Source organism: Delphinus delphis, chromosome 7, assembly GCF_949987515.2.
Source record: "Delphinus delphis chromosome 7, mDelDel1.2, whole genome shotgun sequence".
Taxonomy (NCBI): domain Eukaryota; kingdom Metazoa; phylum Chordata; class Mammalia; order Artiodactyla; family Delphinidae; genus Delphinus; species Delphinus delphis.
In genome coordinates this window covers 21,974,830-21,999,200 of record NC_082689.1, presented here as the reverse complement: position 1 = coordinate 21,999,200, position 24,371 = coordinate 21,974,830, and the positions used below count along the sequence as shown (strand labels likewise).

The window sequence follows — 24,371 nt, the reverse complement described above, 5'->3', positions numbered from 1 at the left end:
TAGAGCCTGTGCTCTGCGACAAAACAAGCCACTGCAATGAGAAGCCCGAGCACCGCAAATGAAGAGTGGTCCCCGCTCGCCACAACTAGAGAAAGCCTGCGAGCAGCAACGAAGACCAAATGCAGCCATAAATAAATAAATAAAACAAATAATTTTTTTTTAAAAAAGGCAAAATAAGAGAAGTGGAATCAATTTCTTAATAGGGTAGACTCCATTTAGGATAATAATGAAATAGATGGAAAATTTACGCTTGCAGAACAGAACACTATCTTTTCCCTAAACGCTGTTTTTTAATGATGTCAATCAATGTTCAACTTAGAAATAAAAATAAAGTTCCTTGTAATAACCTTTCCAAGAATTTCTAACTGCCACTGTCAAACAGAGCAAAACTTTGCATGTTTAATAAAGCAGTTCAGCAGATCATAAGCAGTTTTAAATTTTCTGTAATGTCATAGAAAAAATATTGATTTTCAAACTTAATTATTATCTTTGCTATTAAATTCTCTTTGAGAACAAAGTTTTTTCTAGCAGAACAAATATACAACTTGCATATCTAGGTAGACTCAAAAGTTCTAGAATAATATACTCACTTCCACACTGAGGATAATTCAAAGTTGGCTGAAGACTAACAAACATTCTTTGAATCTTAATTTCATCTAATGCACATATTTGTAAGCTATATGAAAACCAAAATTAATATATAAAATTCTCAATTTTTAATTCTAAAGTGGTATATATTTCACAGAACATGGCAGGGTGTTTGTTTTAATTAATTGGCAGAAGTCAGTTGCACGACCCTCTTTTTTTTTTTTTTTTTTTTTGTGGTACTTGGACCTCTCACTGTTGCGGCCCCTCCCACTGCGGAGCACAGGCTCCGGACACGCAGGCCCAGCGGCCATGGCTCACGGGCTCAGCCGCTCCGCGGCATGTGGGGGCATGTGGGATCCTCCCGGACCAGGGCACGAACCCACGTCCCCTGCATCAGCAGGTGGACTCTCAACCACTGCGTCACCAGGGAAGCCCACATGACCCTCTTTAAATCACCCCTTTTGAAGATCCTTATGAACGTAAATAAGTTTTTAAAAATAAACACTGAGGCAAAATTTTAGAAATGTGATTATTTAAAGTACTCCCATACATACCAGTAAATATAGGAATATCACATCCTTAAATTACTTACAATAATTGGTATAACGTTGTTTAAATATTGATCCTTTAAAGAAACCCTACCATAGTTTCCTCATGTTGAAAGACACCTCATATGTATTTTGTTTAATTTAGCAACCATGATTTTGAGGGGAAACAGTTTATAATGCCGTGAATGTACAGCACCAAGAGTCATCCCTAATGCAAACCATGGACTTTGGGTGATAAAGTGTCAGTGTAGGTCCTCGATTGTAACAAATGTACCACTCTGGTGGGGATGTTGAATTAGGGGAAGTTGTGCGTGTGTTGGGGCAGGGGGAACACGGGAAATCTCTGTACCTTCCTTTCAACCTTGCTGTGAATGTAAAACTGCTCTTAAAAAATAGTCTTTAAAAAAATTATGATGGTTAAATGTCTATCAAGATTAAGTTTTAGAAGGATAACACAAATGACTTTTACTGCCTACCGTTAAGCTTAATCTTGCTGCTATGTCCACAGGATGAGGAGAGTAAAGGAGAAGAGAGGGAAAAGAAACAGGAGCAGTGGTTTTTACTCAGTGATGGAGCAAAACAACAGAAGTTTTCTTTTTCAAATTTCAAGGGCTGGTTTGAAAACCTATGTTTTCAATTTTGGGCTTGTGCCATAGCTCACCTTTCAGGGAACCGCATTAAACAGTAATGGGATGTCTTGCATGTAGCACATTTTTGTCCAGAAAGAAAAGAAGCTGTCCATTATTTGTAAGGTCAATTAAATTCCAGCTATCACTCTATTCTGTTTTTGCTACATATGATTTGAAGACAAGAAATCTGAAAATTTTGACATCATTTACATTATTTAGATTTAAAATTTTGATAATCCTTTTGATATTGGTTAATTGGTAACACTTTTTCAATTAACTGAGCAATGACTCACCGCTGGGAAAATTTTACTCCCTCTCTTATTCAATATGATCAGACTGACAATAAAATAGTTAAGTAGAGAGATATGATACAATGTCTATACTTTTAAAAACAGTTTGAAAGAAGGCCCAAATGAATAATTCCCAGTAATGGTGACCCCGGAGAAGTTAAACATTTATGAGTTTGCAACTCAGCCCTTTTTTCTTTATTTATTTTGCTGAGATCTGTGCTTTCCTGGTTGTTTATCGACAAACCAAAAGCCTCTTATCTTCTGTTAGTTTGAACATCTCTACTGAGTCCTCTGTTGGAGGAACAAACAGGGCAAGGCTCAGAGACAACCTACCGGTAATGTGTTGTTCCATTATCCTTCCCACACTCTGAAAGCCCCAGAAGCCAGGAAGGAACCATTGAGCAAACCAAACACACAGATAAGACCCAGACTGCGTACCGCGGCCAATCTCCTCTCCCCTAAATCTCCTCTATGCTCAATGCACTCTACTGTTCCCCTTTTTAAAGAGTAGGAACAAGGTCAACACATGAAACTCCAACACAGGAAGATTCCCTCCCATCTAGATTTCATCTCTGGCATGTCCACCTAAAGGCTTCCCGCAAGCTGCTACGTGAACAGGCTTACTTTAAAAGAGAGAGAGAAAAAAGTTCTCTCCAATTCACTAAGAAGGAAATCACCGGCTTCCCTGGTGGCGCAGTGGTTGAGAGTCTGCCTGCCGATGCAGGGGACACGGGTTCGTGCCCCGGTCCGGGAAGATCCCACATGCCGCAGAGCGGCTGGGCCTCTGAGCCACGGCCGCTGAGCCTGCGCATCCGGAGCCTGTGCTCCGCAACAGGAGAAGCCACAACAGTGAGAGGCCCATGTACAGCAAAAAAAAAAAAAAAAAAAAAAAAGAAGGAAATCACTTTCAAGATTGCCACACCACACCAATAACAACCATAAACGCAGACATTAAGAGCATTTCTTTAGAAGTTTCTATCCTTTGGTTGCATCATTATAGAAAAAAACACCTCAGTTATATACTTTCTGAACTTACAGTAATTCTGCAATCAGATTTTTAAAAATTATTACACAAAAAAATTATTTTAAGTGATTACTACACACAAATCTACCATGAAATACAATTTAAGAGCCAGGTCAATCTGTGCTGAGAGCCCGTTAAAGCCAAATCATCTTCTGCAGCCCGGAAAGTGTCTGAAGATTGGGGAGAGGAAGGTTTCTTCATAGTTCGGAAAGGGTATATCTAGGTGGTTGGTTTCTAGGATCACAGATTGTTTGTTAGTGCTGGTAATCAGCTACCATCTGCCCATTTTACAGATGAGGAAATAATGAATGAAGCTTGACTTGTATCTCCTTAGCAGCATGTACAGAGCTGGGACCCATGTCTTGGCAAACACTGTCTTTGGCCAAGTTGTTTCATATCTTGTTCTCTAGACAGTGAACCTCTTATCATGTTATAAAGTGACTCAGTTAACTGAATCTTGATTTCTGTCATAGGCAGATTCCAACGTCCTGAAGATCTCTCTTTTTGTTTCTGAATATAGGCCCCATGTCTTAAGTTAACAGAGATTCAGGAGGCTTTGACCTCAGTAATTGCTCAAATAACTGATGCCTAAAAATTAGAGTTTCATAATTCAACTCATCTTATTGTAATTAATCACTCAGTGAAAATTAAATTCAAAAATTTTTTCTAAAATGTATAACACCTTCAGCTAGGCATTATGTCCTGTGACCTGAAAAAAATCCAGCAATAAACATTTTTGAGTATTTGAACTGCATGGGCAGACAACTGACCAAGTTACTCAACTCTTGACCCAGGATACTTTGTTCCAGGCTCCAACTGATCAAACAGGTGAACATTTTGACAAAAAGAGGGCCTGGATGAAATGCTAAATGGACACATACCCTATGTTGTATTTCATGCAATTTCTCCATGCATCTTCTCTGTTAAGAACCATAACATAAAACCCTGACCTTTACTCCCAGCATCGCTCACCTCATGGTTTCTATTTTCATGTACAGATGAGAAATGAAATTAGCACCGTGTTTTAACCTAATGGAATGTTCTACAAAGTTAAGAAACAAGTTTCCATACAGGCACATTTTCACAGCCTTCTACTCCTTCTACTTGATTGGGGAGAAAGGAAAACCATTTTAGTAAAAAATTCGACTGATGATTAGGCAGTGATATGAGAAAAGGATGGGAAAGGGAGGGGACACCAAGTTAGCCATCAGTGTTAACAAACACTGATGCTGCCCTGTTTTCATAACCCAGTGGACAGTTCTCAATTTGCGGTAATAGAGCTACTTACCTGGATAGGTCTGTATGGGCTGGCAGCCCCACTCCCCAATGCCACGGCCATAGCAATAGCACTGGTACCTGACTCCATGCAAAAACTTCTCCCATGATTCTCCAATTTGATAAAAGGTACGGGATTCTGAATCCTGGCATTGATCTAAAATATATACAAGTAAAAGATAAGCAGCCTTGAAGACTTGAAGCTACAAATTTAAATTTGGTCTGCTAGAGCACATATTCTTAGTTTTAATAAAAACTTGCAACTGCCCTTCCAAATATATGCGGTTAAAAAATATTTTGTTCATATCTTTTACCTTACTAGACAGTTAATGGTCAAAAAGTACCCATTGGGAGAAGTAATTAGCTTTCTAAAAGAATATCATTTCTAAATAAAAATGTTAAGATTTAGATTTCAGTAGATATTGACATTCTGAATATTAATTTGAGGAAAATAAATTAGATATTATATTTTATCCATTTTAATGCAAATGATTTACCATTTGAATAGCAAGGATAAAATATAACTTTATACATTTCTTCAAAATGTGGAGGACTTAATTTTATATATAAATGAATTGAACTAAATTTCAACTAATGAGCACGTACTGAGCAGCTTCTAAGAAACCCTCTCAGGCCTCTCTGCTTTGGCAATCTCAGGTCAAACAAACTCATCTGATCAGTTTGTTTTCTGGGTGAGCAACATGTCTCTTTGAGTAAAGGAATATTAATGGATTACATTAAAGCTGGTAACACAGCTCTTTTAAGGCTTAACCTTCACTACTTGCTTAGATCTATTAAAAAGGGCAGCCAAGAAAAATAAAGTATTTGGAGGGAGGTATTTACTGGCATAATCATTTGTCCACATTACTGCACAGTCCAGCAAAGGAAAGTTCTCTTTCACAACAATAATTATCTTTATGATTCAGAACCCCAAAACAAATTTGTTTCAATTAAAATAAACCTTCATGTGTTACCAAATTCAGCAAAAATAAATGACCACCACTATCAAGATTATATATTGGTCCATGATTAGAGAAGAGACTTTGCCAAGCCCTCTGCAGGCCATGATCAAAGTCTACAGCCAGCTTCAATCAAGTAATATCAAATAACTCTCCTTATCTGAAACCTGCTAGCTACACTCAGTGTCCAAATCCAGCTAGAGACACGAGGCTACTTACCAATGGGATCGCACTTCCACCGGCCCCTGCCCTGACCGAAGCAGGTACAATTCAGCATGTGTCCCTCTTCGTGACGTTTGTGGAATGTGTCATTCACATTGTATGTGATGTCGTCGACGATGCACTGATCTGTTTAGAAACAGTGGGGTGGGTGGAGAAATTTTAAGTTTCTCTGACGAAATAAAAGAAGCTACGCTTTGCGAAGCATACACTTCCTTCCACGTAATTATCAACACCTCCCACTAAAGTAACTCTTCTATTGGCATAGAATAAACATTTTTTTCAAAGCTTAATCAGTACTACAATTTTTGCAAAAAAAAAAAATTCTCTTTCTTATAGACTCGTGAAGATTAGAAATCAAAGCATACACAACAAATTTTAACTTTCGGAAAAGTTCTTGCTGGGTTGATAATGACCTTTAGATCTCTGCTTGTTGCAATAAATAGAAGGGAGATTAAACATACTTATAGGATGCCTAGCATGATGTGATGGTCTCATCTCCGGATTAGCAGGGGTGGGGAGATATTTGGGATTTGGGAAATAAATACCATAAAAGGCATCTGGAAAGTTAATGAAAAACTAGGCCAAGTCTGTTGCTAACTCACTGAGATCCTGAGAAAATTACTTCCTTCTTTGGGACTCAGCTCCTTCCTCTGTAAAATGAGGAGTTGGTCTGTATGTCTTTCTAGTGTCCTTTTCAGCTCTGCAACATCATATGTAATTATTTTAGTCCTGGATTGTGTCACCCATTGGGCACCATAAAAGGAGAACAAGTTCAGGCCACTGTCAACACAGAGGCTACATGGACTATTTATTAGCTCCGAGTTCTACCTAAATCCTCCTTTTCAAATCAAAGAAATAGAAAAACTAAAATAAAAAGTTTTAATAGTTCAACACCCTTATATCCTATACCTGGGTCCAAAGGGGAAAAAAACTAAGTGAACAAAGAAATCGGTCTCTATGGCTTTGTCTCCTTAAATTTGGATCCAAACACAACTAACCTGGCAGAGGGGTGGTAAGCTTGGGGTCTTGGCCCCCATCTGTGCCCCTACCTGGATGCGCCATACTGACCCAGGAAAGGCCCCTTTAGACTCTACAGTCCATGACCCCAGAGAGATAGGCCAAGGCCTTCTCAAGCTCCCAGCTGAGAGCTGGTGAATGGTGACCCCCTCCTCGGAGCCCACATAGCTGGGAACAGGCTTAGAGGTGACTAATAAAGTATTAGGGACAGATGTTAAAAAACAAAAGAATAGCATGGTCTCTTTTCTTTACAAAAATTACCCCATCCTTTCTAGATAAGAATCCAACAGCACACCTACGAGCTAAAAGGATCAAGTGATTGTGTTCTAGCCTTTGAAGTCATACTTTTGGCTCAGCCTAAGTACTTACATCCTGGGAATGTTTCAGAATCTTAGAATTGCTCAGCCAGATTTTCTTAAGTGGCTGTCTAACATGCAAAACTTATCCAGCACAGTAGACTAGTGGAGTGGCATTGCATATTTCTTCTCCTGCTTTTGGTAAAGCACAAGTTTTCATGTAAAAGTCTGGCTCTCTGTATTCTTTGTCCTCTCAACTATTTTCATTAACAAGCGAGCATACCTCGGAGCTGGGAGTAGGCGACACATGTCCATTCTCCACGACCGTTCCCAACACATGTGCATCTCATCATGTGGCCCATATCATGCTGTTTGTCCCACTGGTCTCCAATGCGATACATGATCCCTTCATTGGTTGTACAGATTTCCTCGTGGGCTGTTTGGAAACAGATGAGAAACGTGTTACTGGATAAATGATCACAGGACTAAAACGTATGCAATATTATCAGTCCGGTTTGGTGATCCTAAGAGCTCTCACTTGGAAAGAAGTCTTGTGTGCCTCAAAATAATCAGCGCTGCTCTGTGGGTGTGTAGAGTTTTGAGTACCAAAGAGAGAAAACATGGTCCAAAGATGAGGTTTGTTGTACGGAAAAATTACAGAATGGTTAGGAGATGTAAACCACAATAATGCCTACCCACTCAAAGGATTTGCAGTGTTCTAGAAGCCTGGATTTGACTATTGTCCCATCACTTTTTCTAGTCTCAGTTTATTCTAGATCAAAGGGAAACAATGTATATGGGTATAGAATTGTAAGCTAACGTGCGTTTTCCTTCTAAATCCAACATTCTCTTTTGCTGAAATGAGAGGAATAAAAGTTAGTGTAAGTAGTTTTCTTCTGATGTTTCATTGCCTCATATTCACACCTGACAGTGCATGGGTTCTTGTTTCTATAATCGGAAGATCAAATGTAGTCTAGCGACTCTTGAAATTTGAAAACAAATAAAGGGTATTGGTTCCCCTTTCTCCATTCACACAAACTAGAGCCTCCCTTTTAAAAAAAAGATCCCTACTGGTCAGAAAACAGAGATTTTGATATTTAATAAGTAATAGAGCTTATTCCAAAATGGCATGTAAATATGGAAGGTCTGTGACTAGAGCAGTCACTTAAATGTTTTGAGCTACTCAGTTGTGTGCTTTTTACAAAAGACAAACCTCTGAAAACATGCATATTTCCAGACTTTAAAAAAAGTATTTTTATCATATTTACATATATTTGGACATTAAATTATATGAATGGGATTTTAAAATCATATAACTAATTATATAATTCCTATATATTTGATTATACATATATTACAAAGTTTTCTGCTATCTCAAAATTGTCTTAATGGGTGAAATAGGAGTAAACTGGACATTATTCTTCTGTCTTATTCCACAAATGATTGTCTACAAGGGCTTCATCTTACCAGCCATGGGGCAGAATCCAAACTTCTGGTCAGCGTCATAGTTCCGTGTGGTTCCACACCATTTCATGTTGTCCCTCCTGCCCTCGGATGTACAGTCGGTGTAGTTTTGGTTGTTGTACAGGAAGGGAAAGTGGCACAAGGCACCATTGGAATTTCCACCTCGAGTTTGAACCAAGACTGTCCAGAACAACCCGCAAATAGGAAGAAAAAGATTACAACTGAGCTTTCCAATGTACAGCGGGGAATTACTACAGAAAGGTTCTGAGAGCCAGGTTTCTGCAACTAATTCACAGAGAGTCTGTCTCAGAATAAAAGATGTCTGATAAGATAGTTCTAAGCCTCCTTAGTGTAGGGGGCTTATAAGTATATTATTCACCTTCACCTTTCAAACAGATTTAAATCCAGTTTTCCCTCTCATTTTCCCAGACAAAAAAAGAAAAGAAAAAAGATTAAATGGTCACTTTGACCATTGACATAGCTTTAACCAAAAGAAAAGCAAAAGCACTCAGGCCTGCCTCCTGTATATTCTTCATCCCTGTGGGAGTGTCTACCGATTTTACCATATAAATATCTTTAATCACATAACAATCCCAGTGTGTCAAAAACAAATGCACTGGAGGGCTTTTCCCTTGGTGTCATTTCTCAAGATTACTGGGAAACTTGGAAGGATCTTTAGCTGCGAAGTTAGTTCCATGTCTCTTGGGTCCAGATTGCACAAGAGTGATACTTCTCAAATGTAGCCTCAAAATAAATGGTTAGTTTGCTGGCTAGTAAAAGTAGGGCATGAGAAATGGGGTTTTCTCATTGTTTTGTTTTTCCCTTGGGATACTCACCAGTATGGTCTGTACAGAAAGAATATTTCTGGTCTTGCTCATAATTGGAAGTTGTGCTGCACCAGAGATGTCCATCCTGTCGCCCTTCTGTGGTGCACGAGTAGAAAGTCCTGCCGTTGTAGGTGAATGGTAGGACGCAAGGCTCCCCATTTGAATTGCCACCGTAAGTCTGGGTTATAGCTGCAATCAGAACCAAAAGGGTCTCAGTAAATACAGCAGCATTTATCTCCCACCAGTAGCTCCTTATTTATACTTAACTGAGACTGAGCATGTGTCCTCAGAAGGAAAAAAAAAAAAAAAAACTGAGTATGACCAGCTGTAAGTATTAACCAGATCATAATATTGTCAAAATGCCTTATTCATGAAGCCACGTTTTTTGAGGGTAGAGCAACACCCGAGTTCTCCTTCTGACATCCTTTGTTACCACCTCTGCTACCATGCCTCAGTTTCCCATTTGCAAAGCTATATTACTACAGGTTTAATTAAAGATGCTGCTCAAGGGATACTGGAGGTGTATATACAACTCTGTTGGTGTTATAAGAATTAATACATGAGGCTGTACTAGGGGAAAAGTCGTGTGCCAATTATTGTTGCTATAATTACTACCACTTTTAGAGCGCGGAAGAGATGCATTAGGTTGTTGAAAGAAGTTTACGTCACAGAGTTTCAGAACTTTGAGATCTAGAGTACCAGATAGGGGTGGATTAGCTATTCAGAAAGTAACCTCTTGTAACAACATTTTAGACAAACAGAGACAGTACATAGCAGTTTAGTACTCACTACAGGAAAGAAAATACATAGATTAAAAAGATCGGAAGAAAATATATCAAACACCAAACCCTGGTTGTTATTACAGGGTGGTAAGATTACAAGCTTTTCTTGTTTGTTTTATTGTTTTCCATTTTTTGGTCAATGAATGTATTGCCTTTTAAAATCTGTTTTAAAAAGATGACACAGACCTGTCTCTTGGCAGCTGACTCCATTGCCCAGGCAAGTGCAAAGCATTTGCTTATTTCCTTGTGCCTTCAGCCACTGCATGCCCACGGAGTAAACCACACCACTGTCTGTGACACAGTGACCGTACGGAGCCGGCTGGGGGTGAGGCTGTGGCTGGTAAATGGCCGTTCGGACGTCTGTGAAGGAGCCAGATCCTAAGGGCACAAGAAAGGCAAGGCACAGAGCAGGTTTAGAGAAAACCACTTTCTGCAGTAGCTTTCTCGGATCTTCAAGGTCCCCTACAGATGACTCTGCAATCTGTGCTGTTACTGAGCTGGGACTGGAAACAAATGCCCGTCCCTTCCTGCATTGGCTTTTGCGCTCAGCCTAGAATCCACAAGAGTTTACCCAGGGGTTTCCATCTTCTAGCTTATCTGGAGCTACCGAGAGTGTATTTCTAAATCACCAACTTTATTCTGCCACTCAACAGAGCAGATACCTTCAACAACTCCTTACTCACTCCAGTGAGCTCAAAGTTCACGCCTTCACGATCCTCCACACCTAACCCGCTTTCAGCTCGCTTCTGACCACTTCCGTCCTTGCTCTATCTCTTCCCTCACTGAGCTGCTCATCATTCCCTTCTGCACCCTGTGCTGTCCTCATGCTTTTCCCTCGGCCTGGAATGGTCTGTCTCACACTTCCTCTCTTAGCATCTCCCATTCGCCCAATCTATCTGGGCATCTCTCTTCCTGATACTGTTTTGAGAAGCCCCTGCCCCTCTGCAGCAGACCTATTGCCATTGGTGTAACTCTGAGCTCCTCAGAGGAGGCCCCGGGCAGCCATATTGGAGTCTCTATTCGCTGCCCCTCCTTCCACTGTTTGTTTCTCCTCAGGATTACTTGGGAATTCTGTTGTGGTGTTTTCTAAAACCAATCAATTCTCTTAATACTGCTTTCCTTTCAGAGTAAGACAACAGAATATGTTGATCTTTTCTTTAAACTCATAGAAATTTGTTCTCCCGAGGGCAAGGCCCAAGGAAGAGTGGAATCAGAACTGAAGCTAGAATGACTGATAGACTGAATTCAGCAGCTCCGTAAGCTAAACACTAAAACCCAAATACTTCACAGACCACAGTCCCAAAGTCACACATGTTGGGGGAACATGGCGTCTGTATTCATACACCCCACCTGGCAGAGTCACAGTGCAAAGGAGCATTAAGATCCTGTAGAAGGTTCCATTTGGTTTAACCCTATGTTGCTCAAACATTTTTGAACAATGGAGCCATTTCAGTATAATATTAGTAATATTAATAAAAACAGATAACAATTATTGAATGCTTACCGCATTTAACCCCAACTACCCTTTGAATTTAAACTACTTCAGTAGACTGAGATTTGTAATTGTTTCTGTTTTGGGTTAGCAGCAATCTTACTGAAAATAATCAAGTAACTCAAAGATATTATCAAATCTAATCTTCTTCACCTTCATAAGTGCTCACAGCAAGATGAAAACTCATCAAAAGGAAAAAAATCCAAACAAGTAATTAATAGTTTTAGCTAGATGACCAATTGATAAAAGACTAAACAACAATGCTAGCACACTGTCTAGTGAAAACTTGATCAAAACAGAGCAAGAATAATAAAGAAGTACACACTCCTGATTCCCCTATTTCTTTCTTTAGATTCTTACAAAACAAGCTACAATGCAAAGATCTTGTTCTTGTACCAGAAATAATTAAAGCTTCTTTTATTTAAAAAATGCTTAGATATTGTGTCATTCCTTCCCATCTCTAGGCCCCCTCTGACTTTCTCAAATTGTGAATGCTAATACATGGAAACAATGATTGTGCATTATTTTATGGAACGCAACAAAGTTTGCTGGAGCATGGAAACCACACATCAAGGACTGTGTCTGCTACAAAAAAAAGCAGAATGTCAGGACAAGGAGATATATTCCATTCTGAAAAAGAACAAATGTACGTTTCCCCTTTTCCTAGCAGAAGAATCAAGTGATCATGTAACTCAACAAAAATCTCGCATTTCCATTAAAATGCACTTTAGATATTCACAATACATATAAATGTGTATGTATATGTGTGTATCCATATGCGTATACATCTATAGATCTATATATATTTATCTATCTATACCTTTATGTATAAATCATGTAGGTTAGTATTTTCTTAGACATCAGTTTTACCTCTTGGGGCTAAAACGGATTTTTTCCCCCTAAGATCCATTTTCATTTCATTTTTATTTAAGTTTAAAATTTGACATTAAACAAACTTTTAACAACTAAGAGTCTGCAAATGAACTCAGCTTACTAGCCAAAACACTGCAAATCATCCTTCAATGGCATGTCAAGGGAAAGATGGATTTGCAGAAATGCTTTATGCAAGGCGCCCCCATTTGGGTCCCACCGGCCCTGAGACTCACCGGCAGACGTGGTCTGCAGGGTTGTGTGCCTCTCACACTTCCACTCGCCACGGCCGTTGCCAGTGCAGATGCATTGGAGCAGGTTCCCCCGATTGTCCTTCTTGCGCCAGGTATCCCCAATTCTATAGGATGTCCTAGTGTCCTGATCGTTGCATCTGTCTGTGTCAGAAGGGAAACACTGAAACATGTAAATCAGGTCGAGCTTGGCAAGTGCTCAGTGCAAACCTAAAATAAGAATAGAGTTGTTTCTAATAACGACCTACTGTATAGCACAGGGAACTCTATTCAATATTCTGTAATAAACTATATGGGGAAAGAATCTGAAAAAGAGTGGATATATGTATATGTATGTTACTTTGCTGTATACCTGAAAGTAACACAACACTGTATAAGTCAACTGTACTCTAATAAAAATTAAAAAAAAAGAGTTGTTTCAAGTTTGGTGCTGTTTTTGGATGATACGTTTATATTCAGCTGTGGTGCCGTGGGTGTTAACTTCTGAAAGATGGGATTGCATTTGAAACAGTGTGAAGGGAGCTGTATGATGTAGTCTAGTTCCACTTCTCTGTCTGCCAAAACAATTTTTTTCATTCATTAAATCTTCATTCATTCATTCAATTCATTAAATTTGGTAAAAGTCAAATCTTTCATTCACTACATTGTTTTCACATTGTTCATTTGACCAAATTCATCCTCTGGCTTTCTGGTCTCCCCTCTCTTTCCTTCTCAGGCTCTCCGGGCTTTCTCATAGTCATTATTGTATACAGCCTGCCTTTCCGTAGGGGACTCTCTTTAGAAAACTAGGAACAATAGGGAGGCAGGTAGGTCTCAAAGGGTCTCCCCCAACTGCTCCAAAGGAGCAGTTAAAAGATAGCAGCATCTCTTTCTTCATTTGTTATGTAAAACAATTCAGGGGACTACCAACCTCTTCTACCAACTAAACTATTCTCTCCCCTGGTCCCACCCCCCCTCCACAAACAAACATCTATTTAACATCAATAACAAAATGGCCTCTTTTGAATTGCTCGGTGTTAACTCTCTGACGGAAAAGTGGGATTATTAATATAAAATGATAATTTGTAACTAAATTACTACTCGTCTATGTGTTCAATTATCTGGCAAATAGATTGTTTCAATTATAATCCAGCTATGCCCATATGCTACAATGTGAGTAGAGAGGATTTGATTTTTTTGTGAATCAGAAAATCATTGCACTGGGTTAGAGAAAAAATAATTAGTTAATGTAAATTCACACAAATACACACCCACATTGATCTCCCACCACAGCAGAAGTCTAAATAAAGATATCATTGCTGGTTACACTTTTCCCCAAATTCCCAGCTAAAAGTGATGTCTTCCCCTGAACTTCCATTGCACTATTTCAGTATTTGTCTTGAAGTCCTTAATACTGTGCTTTGTAGAATGTGAATATGTATAAGCCTTTCTCATCACTCTGACCTACTTACTAAGTGCTCTTTGAAAGCTGGGTTAATGTCCAATTCATTTTTGCATCCCTATACCATCTTGTATAAAGTAGGGGCTTATACAATTTCATGGAATAAATGACTTTTCTTTGAGAAACTTTTCCCAACTTGCTATTAGAAGAGTTTAAATAATAGATAAGAATTTAAGTCAAACATCTAATTTGTCTTAAGCTAAAACATTGCCTCCAAGGTCTTGGAAGTCTGAGAATCATAATAAAATTTTAAATGCAAAAGATTTAATGAACTGGAAGGTTCTGGGAACTATTTGGTTAGAATTGTTATCACTTTTCAGGAAAGACAATTTTTTGCTTGCAAAGAATTCAAATTTGGATGATGAACATGTTAATATGGCTAAGTGCTTTAAGCTGGATAAATAAAATATGTTCAAAATTATTTAGATTTGATTTTAAATGTATTTATAACATCGATAGCTAATGGCTGTTTTGCTTAGCAAACTCTATAATCACTATTGGTTTGAAATTTCACAAAAGGAGCTTTGAACCCCTAAGGCAACAAGTAAGGCTCCAGGGCAGTCTTAGAGCAGCAGAGATACCAGAGGGTAGCTTCTTCACAGCACTGGTAAACCTAAAGAGACACCGTCCTTAACCCTAGAATAAACACATAATTTTAACCTATGGGGTAAGTACCTTTTATTTTCATCAATTTTGTCAATGAATACGCCTTATTTAAATTTCAAACATAGAAGGAAACCAAAAAATTTAGAGCTTTAGCTCCTTTCTATGTCAAGAGCACCCACATGCCCAAAGATGCATTTGCCTGTTATTTTAACGATTTCTTTGCTACTTAGAAAATATCTCAGTGATACTTTAGATGAAACATTTGCAACTAATCTTCAGGTCCACAGCACATTTGGCATTTAAATGCATATTAAGGTTTTTTCCTCAGTAGCTGATAACCTAAGACCTTATTGAACTAAGTTTTTTTTTTTTTTTTAATTTAGTCTTCTTTGAAGAAGCAAAGTAAGTTGCTTATGGAATTTTTCTTGACATCCAAATGTTACCACGTTGGTGGAAATGGATGTGTTCTAAGTGACATCACATGACAGTTCTCTCTAGGAATCCAGAACACAACGCCTGGTCTCATCTTTAACATAAAGATCTAAAACATACTCCTGGAGGTACAGGTGATGCGTCCACTGCCTTCTCCCAGACAAGTACAATCCACCATCATCCAGCCTTGATAAGGCTTTTCCCAGGTCTCCCCGACAACGTAGGAAGTCCCAGCAGCGTGATCAAAACATTTCTCAGCTGTAGGGGAATTTGAAAGAAAAACAGACAAAAAAGGGGTTATTTTGAATTGGGCAGTTTCCCTGTAATTTAAATTGTACTGTGTAAGCAAAAATCCAGCCACATTTTTTTAAGTGGTACTCTGTTCAAAAAGAAAGGCACGCCCTGTAACTAAGCACATTGTGTAACCAAAGCGAAAGAAAGCTCGAGCCAAGTTGGCAGGCAGAAATTCTGTTCTCCTAATAAGTCCATGGACTGTATATTTTCCGCTAGTACCATTATTCACACCAGTATTTTGAGTGAAAAAGATCTATGTATGTATCCAGAGGGAGAGTAAATATGCAAAATTCCAACCTTAATTATGAAAGACCAATTATTAATGCCTAAATAAAATGACAAGAAAGCTATTTAAAATTTGGATTGCTGTAAAAACAGAGACAACACAAAGAAAAATAAAAGCCGCTGAATTAGAGCTCAATCAGAATAAAATTTATAGTCAAAAACTTTTAGATTTGTATCAATAGAATTCAGCTGAGGATTGACACAAAAAGAAACTCAGCAATTTTTATTTTGACAAAAAATGACCAAGGGGATGACACAGCACACACCATATCGTGTTTTTGTCCAGTGCGTTCCAATAAAGAAATATGTCAAAAGTGTCATTTTTTTTTTCTATTAAATAACTGTCATCTTGACCAAGGAGGAATCTGAAATCAGATCTTAGAGAAAACAAATGACTTCTCCCTAAATCTTTCAACTCTATCTTGTGTTTTTGAAACAAAATTAAGACATCTATACATGGTTGGTACTTTTTGATCTGATTCCTTTAAGAAGACTATGGATTAATAAGATTTCATTATTTGAAATAGAATTCTCAGTTTGTTATCTTTTTTATTGGAATTCATATATCTTGTCCAAGTAGATTTTGGCTCAACCCAATATTTTAACTGTGCCTCCCCACCCTTCATTCATCCCCAGGAGTCACACACCTATGGGTTTGCAGGTCCATTCTCCTTTCCCGTTACCGAGACACACACACTCCAACATGTAACCACCAGTCTCGTGTGGTCTCCTCCAGGTGTCACCAATCTTGTAGGACTGACCCCCTTCATGGCAGCGGTCTGTTCAAGATAAAAAGCCAATGTTAGAGAGAGTGGTCTAGAAAATATTTTTAAGAAAAGTCTCATGTTCCAACCAGGACAGGCACTTAGGTTAGCCAAAGTAAGAGAACAGCTTTCCCATCAGAGACAGGGGAAAAGCTAACAGGTCTGGTCACTTTGGGTCATTCAATTAAATGTCTTGTTTAAGCACAATGGGAAACCACAGAGAAAATTTGAATGGCAAAGAAAGGAGACATAAATCCTGGTTCCCCAGAGAGATCACAGGAAATTGGGTTCTAAAGCAGAAAAGAAAGGTTGCCAGGCATGGCCTCTCACATACACAGCGGGTTAAGTCTGAGACTAATTCAATGAAAAAAGCCACATCAGATCTAGCATTCCAGCTTTCAGGATGTGGAGAGTCTGTATTTCACCCTAGAAATGTCATTTTGATGGAAAGAAAAAGATGTATATATAGCAAGTGTGGAAATCTGGGTACTTTTCTAGGCTATTTAACACAAGGGCACATGCAAAGGTTAAACTGTCCACTAGACTGTAAACGCTATGGGACACTGACTCTTAAGATTTACCAGTACACTTGGATAAAGCCTGACATTAAATATGGGAAAGGCTGATTTGTCTTTTCAACAGAGCCATCAAGTGACTTTATACAACGATGGATTAAAAAAAAACTAAATGCTATGTTAATAGAATCTATTGGTAACCCAATGAATCATACTGGAAAGTTTGACTTAGCTAAACTAGAATTGCTGAGAGTCAGTCCAGATCCCAGAGTACCCTGGAAACACTATCAGGCTAATCATTCCATATTATTCCTGGGAATAGAGAGATCTGCTTCCCGGGCATAAACTATTGGTTACAAAGAAATCAGACTGTTTCTGTGAGATCCAAGAGGTCTGGGCATTGCAAACAAGAAGAGCAGACCACACAATGGTTAATTCGCTCTTCGTGACCATCTTCCCAATCACTGCAGATCACCACATGGTCAGTCTGGCTTGAAGATGCCCAGATAACGTAAAATGGGCAACTCATCTAAGAATGCAATGGAACCCAAGAAATCCACGTGGTTATGTTATGTATGTACACGTGTACACACACACACACACACACACACACACACACTCATAAATGCACACAGACTAAACACTGACTCCACCTATGCTCAGAGCCATCTTCCAGAAGCACAGGAACCAGTCGGGTGGCCACAGAAAACTGCCTGGTCACCTAGGGTAATCCCCAAATTAGGAATACCCAGTCATGGATAACAGAAGGTGACAGTGATGGTAACGGAAAAATTCATATTGTGCTATTTTAGCATCCCTTGACAGAAGGCCATTCTTACTTGCAATGGTGCAGCTTATTCTCCCTCGCCCAGCCCCAATGCAGGTGCAGTCCCAGATCATGGAGTCCTTAGGGCGCTCGTAAGTGTCGCCCACCCGGTAAGTGTTCCCGGTGTACTTGTCAAAGCAAGTCTCTTCAGCTGAGGGGAGAAGGAAAGTTCACATGAGCCTTACATATGTAAAAGCTTTTCTCTTTCACTACTCCCATCCAAAGGAAAACTCACTTTTCCATTCTATGAGTAGCAAGGGGCAAACGGAAAGTTTAAAAAAAATTGACATGGGAGATCTCGATTTTACCCTAGGCTCTAATAAAGCCTCAGTTTTCAATCTTCGACAAGTTCTCTAATTTTCTGGAAATGAATAGCCATTGGAAAGGATTCTCAGGCCCTTAGGAAAAAGCCATAACGTATGACCTTAGGACCGGCTAGATTGTGAAGGAAGGGCTTTGGATTCACCTCTCTGGCTCAGAAAGTCAAACCAAGGTCCACATAAAAATAAACAATCTGAAGAGCCCCTCCTCCCGCCCCTCCCCAGGCACTGTCAGTTATTAATCCTACTATTTCCATTTTAGCCTCATCAGTGCTTCTCTGTAGGAGTTGCCATAATTTACAAGAAATATATCAAGGGTCATAAAGGAAGGACAACTTTGAAGTGGTTAATGATTTTATGTTGAACTGCAGGGGACAAATCACTTTACAATGTACTGCCCAAAGTGTTTTCTGTCCCATAACTTTACAGTTTAAGATTTGAAATTACTTTCTAATAAAATAAAATGTTATAATCATTTTTTTTTTTTGGAGGAAGCAGGAACACACGACATTTTTCTTTTTTTTTTTTCATCAAAGGCTTTGGGAAAGTAAAACCCCAAAAAAAGACTCTGGGAACTACTTTGAGATACATTTGTTCTATTGTTTTAAAGGTAAAAGGAACATGTGAAAAGCAAATATAAGCAGTTATTAAACATTTTTCAAGAGGAAATGACAAATAATTCTATTGGGGAAATGGTGAATGTAATTTTATTACTAATGCTAACTTTAATTAACAGGCACTACTTCTCCATCTATGAGAAGATATTAAGTACAAGACAGGCTCCCCCTGCCCCCACTTACGTTCAGGCTTGCTCTCGCAGTTAAAGCCCCGGCTCCCTCCATAACAGGTGCAGACCAAGGCACTGCCCAGGTAGGTGCGCTCCCATTGTTGGTTTATCTGATAGTGTTTCCCATTGTCATAACAACCAGCTATAAAGAATTAAAGGGAAAAGTCACTAAATTTGCATCCTTCTTTTTTCCAAATGATGGAATTTTCTTGCACAACTAAACTGATGAGCCTAAGCAACAAATGTAGGGGAAAAAGGTAACCATCAGAGCACCAGGAGAATTAAAAGCAACTAGATATCTAAAGAGTTAACCGCAAATTTGCACACATAGATATTTGGTTATTCCTTTTGTTTTTCTTCCGACTTAGTTAAATGTTATACAATGATGTCATTTCCATCTGGCCAGGGGTCTGCATCAAAGGCGTGGAAACATTTTGAAAAGCAGATAACTGGGAACTACATTTTAAAACATGCAAGGAATTTCAGTGCTCTTTGGGGGTAATAAGTCAAGAAGGGCAACATTCAGCAGTTTCCTTTAGCCAAGGAAAAGGGAGGGTGTGTCTGAAAAACTGGAAGAGGATTTCTGACCCCTCTTCTTGGACAAGCATCCTGGGGGCCTCAGGATGCAATCTGAACCAGTAACATCTCATTCAAAGTAGGAACAACACAGTTATTTAGCTACCGTCTCCTCACCCCCATTTTGAAAACGTTTAACCCCACAGTAATCCCACATGGAAAGTTTAAAGGCATACATCATTTTCTCTTTAAAGGCAAGTTTTCCTGAATTCATAGGACTTAGACCTGAGTTGGTAAGAGCACTGCGGGACCTCGCAGAGCCCCTGTTCTCCAAGGCATTATCTTATTCTAGGCCCTCAGAACCAGCCTGCTCAAAGCAAGTCTTTTGGTTCCCCAGCCGGTTTCTCTCATTAAGGAGTGCACACTCTCCACACGCGCGCGCGCGCGCGCAAAACTTCAGCCACAACTTCGGTTGGCTTTACGGGTCCCATCCCTGCAACAGCCTGTTTCAGCCCGAGGTCAGTACTCACGCTTGCTTTGGCTGACAGCCAACGGGGACTGGGGCTGAACGACCTGCTGAGCCTGTCTCTTGCTCTTCGAGGCTCCAGTGGAGGGCACCGCTGTCCCCAGGAACAGGACGGTCAGCAGCAGCAGCAACCGGGGCCCCGGATCCCCGAGCATCTTCAGACGGTGAGGCAACTCGCCACCAAGTTTGGTTCCCTTCGCAACCTGCGGGCGGAGTCCCTTTCAGTGCCGCCAAGAAGGTAAGGGCTGGAGGATGGGGAAAGGGAAGGGTAGAGGTACACAGGGGAAGGAGAGGACGAAAGAAGTTGTGGCTGCAGATCCCCTCTCCCCCGCTCGCGCCTAGCGCTCTCTCTCCTGCCCTGAAAAGCGCAGCCGGCCCGAGCGGCCGAGCCCAGAGGGCCGGGGTTTATATGGGACTGTCCCTTCCCGCCCCCCGCGAGGCCCTGGGCGCTGGGGAGGAGGGACCGGCTCGACTCCCCCCACCCTCCTCTCGCCGCCGCCGCCGCCGCCGACCGCGCGCGGATTGGCCCGGGCTCCGGGTGACGTCAGGGGGGCTGTGGGTTCTCCTCGAACAAAAGAGATGCTGATCGCCCGCCAGGATTGGGCAAGAGAACTTTTTTCTGTTTCCTTTGCGGTCATCAAACTTTTGGGGAGCAAAGGCGGAGGGATTGGGAAGCGGCTAGAAAGGGGTTGACTGGGAGGAAAGGGAGGGGCTGGAGTCGTGTGTAGCAAAGGGGTCGCAAGTCCACCCCTCCCAACCCCGCTTCCTTTTTCTATTTTATTGGGGTTGGCGGCGGGGAGTGGGGGTGGTTGAGGACATTGCGTCTCCTCTGGAAAAAAAGTCTCTGCTCACTGGAGTGCAGTTCGAGGGGGAGGGTAAAACCATAAAGTAGCCACCACCTTGCAGCTGTAGGAATGTAGACTTTGCCGTCCCAGGGCGCGGCTGGCCTTCACTCCGTTCCCTTTCTTTGGTTTACTGTGCACTGACTGGAGACTCTCTTTGCCTTCACAGTTTCCTGTTCAAGACTTCTCCCCTTCTAAACGCTGTGCCTGCCCGGTTCTGAGGACGTTTTAGCTGGGGGGCAGGAGGGAGAAACGATCCTTTTAATGAGCTTTTACTTAGTACCAGGAGTTCTGCGGGGCGCTTGACGGATCCGGGGGTAATTCAGAGAACGAGGTTTCTTTTGAAAGGACAGAGCAGCAGTTTGCTTTTTTCCAAATATGCAAGAAAGTCTTCTTTTCCCGGGGATGGGATGCCTGTTACCACTGAAAACTGAAAAGTTGGACCGACCTCGGAGAAAGATGGTGGTGTCCTTGCCCATGTTCACCGCGCCCGTTACACAAAGCAGAGATCCTTGAGTCCTTAAAAGCTGAGAAAAGACCGTTTCCAGTCTTTCCTTCCTACAGTCCCTTCCTTGATTTTATTTGGCATTTTCGTTTGGTGGACATCGGTCTCATCACAGAATTCCCCTCTCCCAGCCCCGTTGCCAGACTTTTTTTTTTCCAAAATGTTACTTACTCCAAGAATATGGAAAGTTCCCATTTAAGATTTCCTTTTCTTTCCCTCTAAAGGCACAGGATAGAAAGGGAATCTGAGAAGTCTCTAGCATTTAGCAACTCATCACATCAGTCCTTTTTACAGACAAACACAAGTCATACGTGCTTTTTCAAGATCTTCAAAAGGAGTCCTCAACTTTCTTCGGTAACTCCTGAGAGATCTAAACTCAAAGCTTTGCCTCCTAGTTAGGTTCCTAGTGCAGACCTCCCGTTTGCTTTGAGAATCTATGAACGCTGCTAGCCAAATACGTTTGTTTCTGTGATTGCTTTTCTCCAAAAGTTCTGCCTTCAGCGACTGCCATGGGGTAATTTGAACTCTGGTCTATAAAATACCGACACATCAAAGACACAAAACTAACATTTGCTTTTATTAACACAGGGAATTAAAGGGGGGAAAAAAAACCACACAGCAGATATCAGTTTCCTACAAGCAGTGTAAAGTAACTTCTTGAGGCATCTTTGTGACCAATTTTGCAAGTTGAAAGAGTGCCACAGATTTCCCCAAATTTAGAGTCTTGTCTGGGTTAGAGGGTTTTTTCTGTTGTTCCCCCCCCCCCCCCGATTTCTCATCATCACTTGACAAAGCAGTTTTCTTTTTCAAATTAAAAGGGCCCCTTGTAAAATTCTTAGTATATTTCTAGGAAGCTGGGTGTTCCTTCCAGAGGGAACGGTACCTGGAAATCAGGATGTAAGCAAGGTAAACCTGAAGCTAATGCTTTCTTAAAATACGTAGATTCTGGGGGAAGGAAATAAATGGTTAGAAATGTATTTTGTCAACCAAAACCATGATAGTTTGATATATTTACTGTACTCAAAATACATTAGAATAATATACACAAGAGAGCTTGGAGGAAAAAAGCCCAAGTGACTTACATTTCAGAAGAAACTGATATTACAATCCATTGAAATATAATTTGCTTAAGGACATGGTATATTTCTAATGTCTCAGAAGCAAAAATATAACAATATACTGACTGAATTTTATAGAAATGCTTGAGAGTTCACCCTTTTACTTGAAAGTGACTCTTCTTTTTTCTTTGGAGACAGAAACATTTTCTTAGATAGCAAGGCTTATCACAGTATTCTTTCATTATCAAAGCCCCTTGTAATTGCGTAAGTCTATATCTCTAACTGGAGAGATAATTAAATCTCTCCACTCTGACCCTGTTCAAACTAGGTATGCCTCGTGTCCAAGATTCCCTTGCACTCCCTTAAGAAATCTGAAGACTATTTTGACAGGATGGGTTCTTCAGCAAATGGTGTCCTCCTGTTTGTAGGATATATCATTGGATTTCTTCTTCTCATCTCAATTTCGAGAAGGAAATGTGACAAAAGTAGATTCGTAGGTGCCTGGAGCTGGGGCTAGGCATGGGAATTAGCTGTCAATGGGCACAGGGAATCTTACTGGGGTGATGAAAATACATGTGCTAAAAGTAGATTGTCGTGGTGGCTGCTTAACTTGGTAAAGTTACTGAAAATCACTGAGTTGTACACTTAAAATGGGTGAATTTTATGGTATGTAAATTACACTCCAAAAAAGTTTTTAAAACATCGATTGAAGCGTAGGATTTCTTTATTCTTCTTTTACTTGTATTGTACCATCTTCTGATTTTGTTTCAGTGACATGCACTCAAGTGGCTGCAGCATATGCAGGGTGCCCTCATTTCTTCATTTTTCTAAGAGGAAGTTTGCCTTTAAAACAGTAGTGGATTCTTTCTTCTACACCAGTAACCTCTGAGGAAACCTACTATTTGTGTGACACCACGCATGTGGTAGAGACAGAACAAATCTTTATTTACGACTGTGCCTTGTTTCTACTTGGACTTGCCATCGAGATAGAATTTTCTCAGAACCCAGGTAAACTTAAATGTTCAGGGCTTCCCTGGTGGTGCAGTGGTTGAGAGTCCGCCTGCCGCTGCAGGAGACGCGGGTTCGTGCCCCGGTCGGGGAAGATCCCACATGCCGCGGATCGGCTGGGCCCGTGAGCCATGGCCGCTGAGCCTGTGCGTCCGGAGCCTGCGCGTCCGGAGCCTGTGCTCCACAACAGGAGAGGACACAACAGTGAGAGGCCCCCGCGTACCGCACAAAAAAAAAAAAAAAAAAAAAAAAAAAAAAAGTTCAGTAACAAAAAGGAGCACATATATTTGTGAGTTTGGGGGTGTTATTTGGATGTTTTGTTACTGGAGAAGGTTAATGAGGAGCATGTGCAATTATGGAAATCTGAAGTGAATTGACTTCATTTGTTGAAATTATGGTTAAGCACAAAACAAATTTATCGGAGCCAGTCATTTAGAAAGGATTGAAATCAAAACAACTTAAGGGATAAGTTTGAAAAGCCAGTTTTGTTTCTAAGTGAAGAATGGCTTTTCTTTAAGAGGAATACACACATGAGAGACAATAACTGTCCTAGTCAAATCTCTTGCCTATTGAAAAACAAAAAATCTCATCCCTGATACAAAATAACTTCTTGACCCCAAGGGTTACATTTAAATGAAGGTGGGCTGTTTTTCCTGAAAACCTTGGGCTTTTATCCTGTTCTTAATCTCTTTCAGTTCTGTTGGAGGGGAGGTCATTGATTAGGTGACCTTTGGAACTTTCTGCCTTAAGGGCCTGCAGTGTCTTTTACTATTTCATGATCTTCTGTGGGTAGGTTGAATGGAGATAAATTACAGTAGTTTTGTTTCTTATCTTGATTTTATTTGGGGGGCATGAAATCCTTCCTATCTTCCCTTGAAAACAGCGGAGCTTGCAAAACCGCTACTCATTAAGCACAGGTGCTAGAAGGAAAAATAAACTGCCCCATGGACAGCCCTCATGGGTGGAATGTCTGGACAGTTGTCTAGAATTGACAGGGCCTTGCAACCAGGGGAAAAAAAAATCCTTGATAAGGGCTTTAAATTATGCCTTGAAAGCTAGCCAGTTTTCACTTAATCAGCATTTTGTTTATAGTTTAAGTTAGTTTATTATTT

At 40.3% G+C, this 24,371-nt stretch overlaps 1 protein-coding gene across 7 annotated transcripts in view; it reads right to left on the bottom strand.

Annotated features, from left to right (window-relative positions):
- Positions 1 to 20,231, bottom strand: part of FN1 (fibronectin 1) — a 68,925-nt gene extending 48,694 nt beyond the window's left edge. For 4 of the 7 annotated variants that reach the window (XM_060016151.2, XM_060016153.2, XM_060016156.2 and 1 more), the window contains exons 1-12: positions 19,851 to 20,231; positions 18,818 to 18,946; positions 17,711 to 17,848; positions 16,240 to 16,371; positions 15,134 to 15,271; positions 12,520 to 12,678; positions 10,108 to 10,299; positions 9,149 to 9,328; positions 8,316 to 8,492; positions 7,132 to 7,284; positions 5,533 to 5,661; positions 4,368 to 4,511 (exon numbers count right to left, since the gene is read on the bottom strand). In XM_060016151.2, the coding sequence (XP_059872134.1) occupies positions 4,368 to 4,511; positions 5,533 to 5,661; positions 7,132 to 7,284; positions 8,316 to 8,492; positions 9,149 to 9,328; positions 10,108 to 10,299; positions 12,520 to 12,678; positions 15,134 to 15,271; positions 16,240 to 16,371; positions 17,711 to 17,848; positions 18,818 to 18,946; positions 19,851 to 20,001 (1,822 nt within the window). In that variant the 5' untranslated portion in view covers positions 20,002 to 20,231. The remainder of the gene's footprint in view (positions 1 to 4,367; positions 4,512 to 5,532; positions 5,662 to 7,131; positions 7,285 to 8,315; positions 8,493 to 9,148; positions 9,329 to 10,107; positions 10,300 to 12,519; positions 12,679 to 15,133; positions 15,272 to 16,239; positions 16,372 to 17,710; positions 17,849 to 18,817; positions 18,947 to 19,850) is intronic. The other 3 variants (XM_060016150.2, XM_060016152.2, XM_060016155.2) reach the window with 1 other exon arrangement.
- Between the last annotated feature and the right edge of the window lie 4,140 nt (positions 20,232 to 24,371).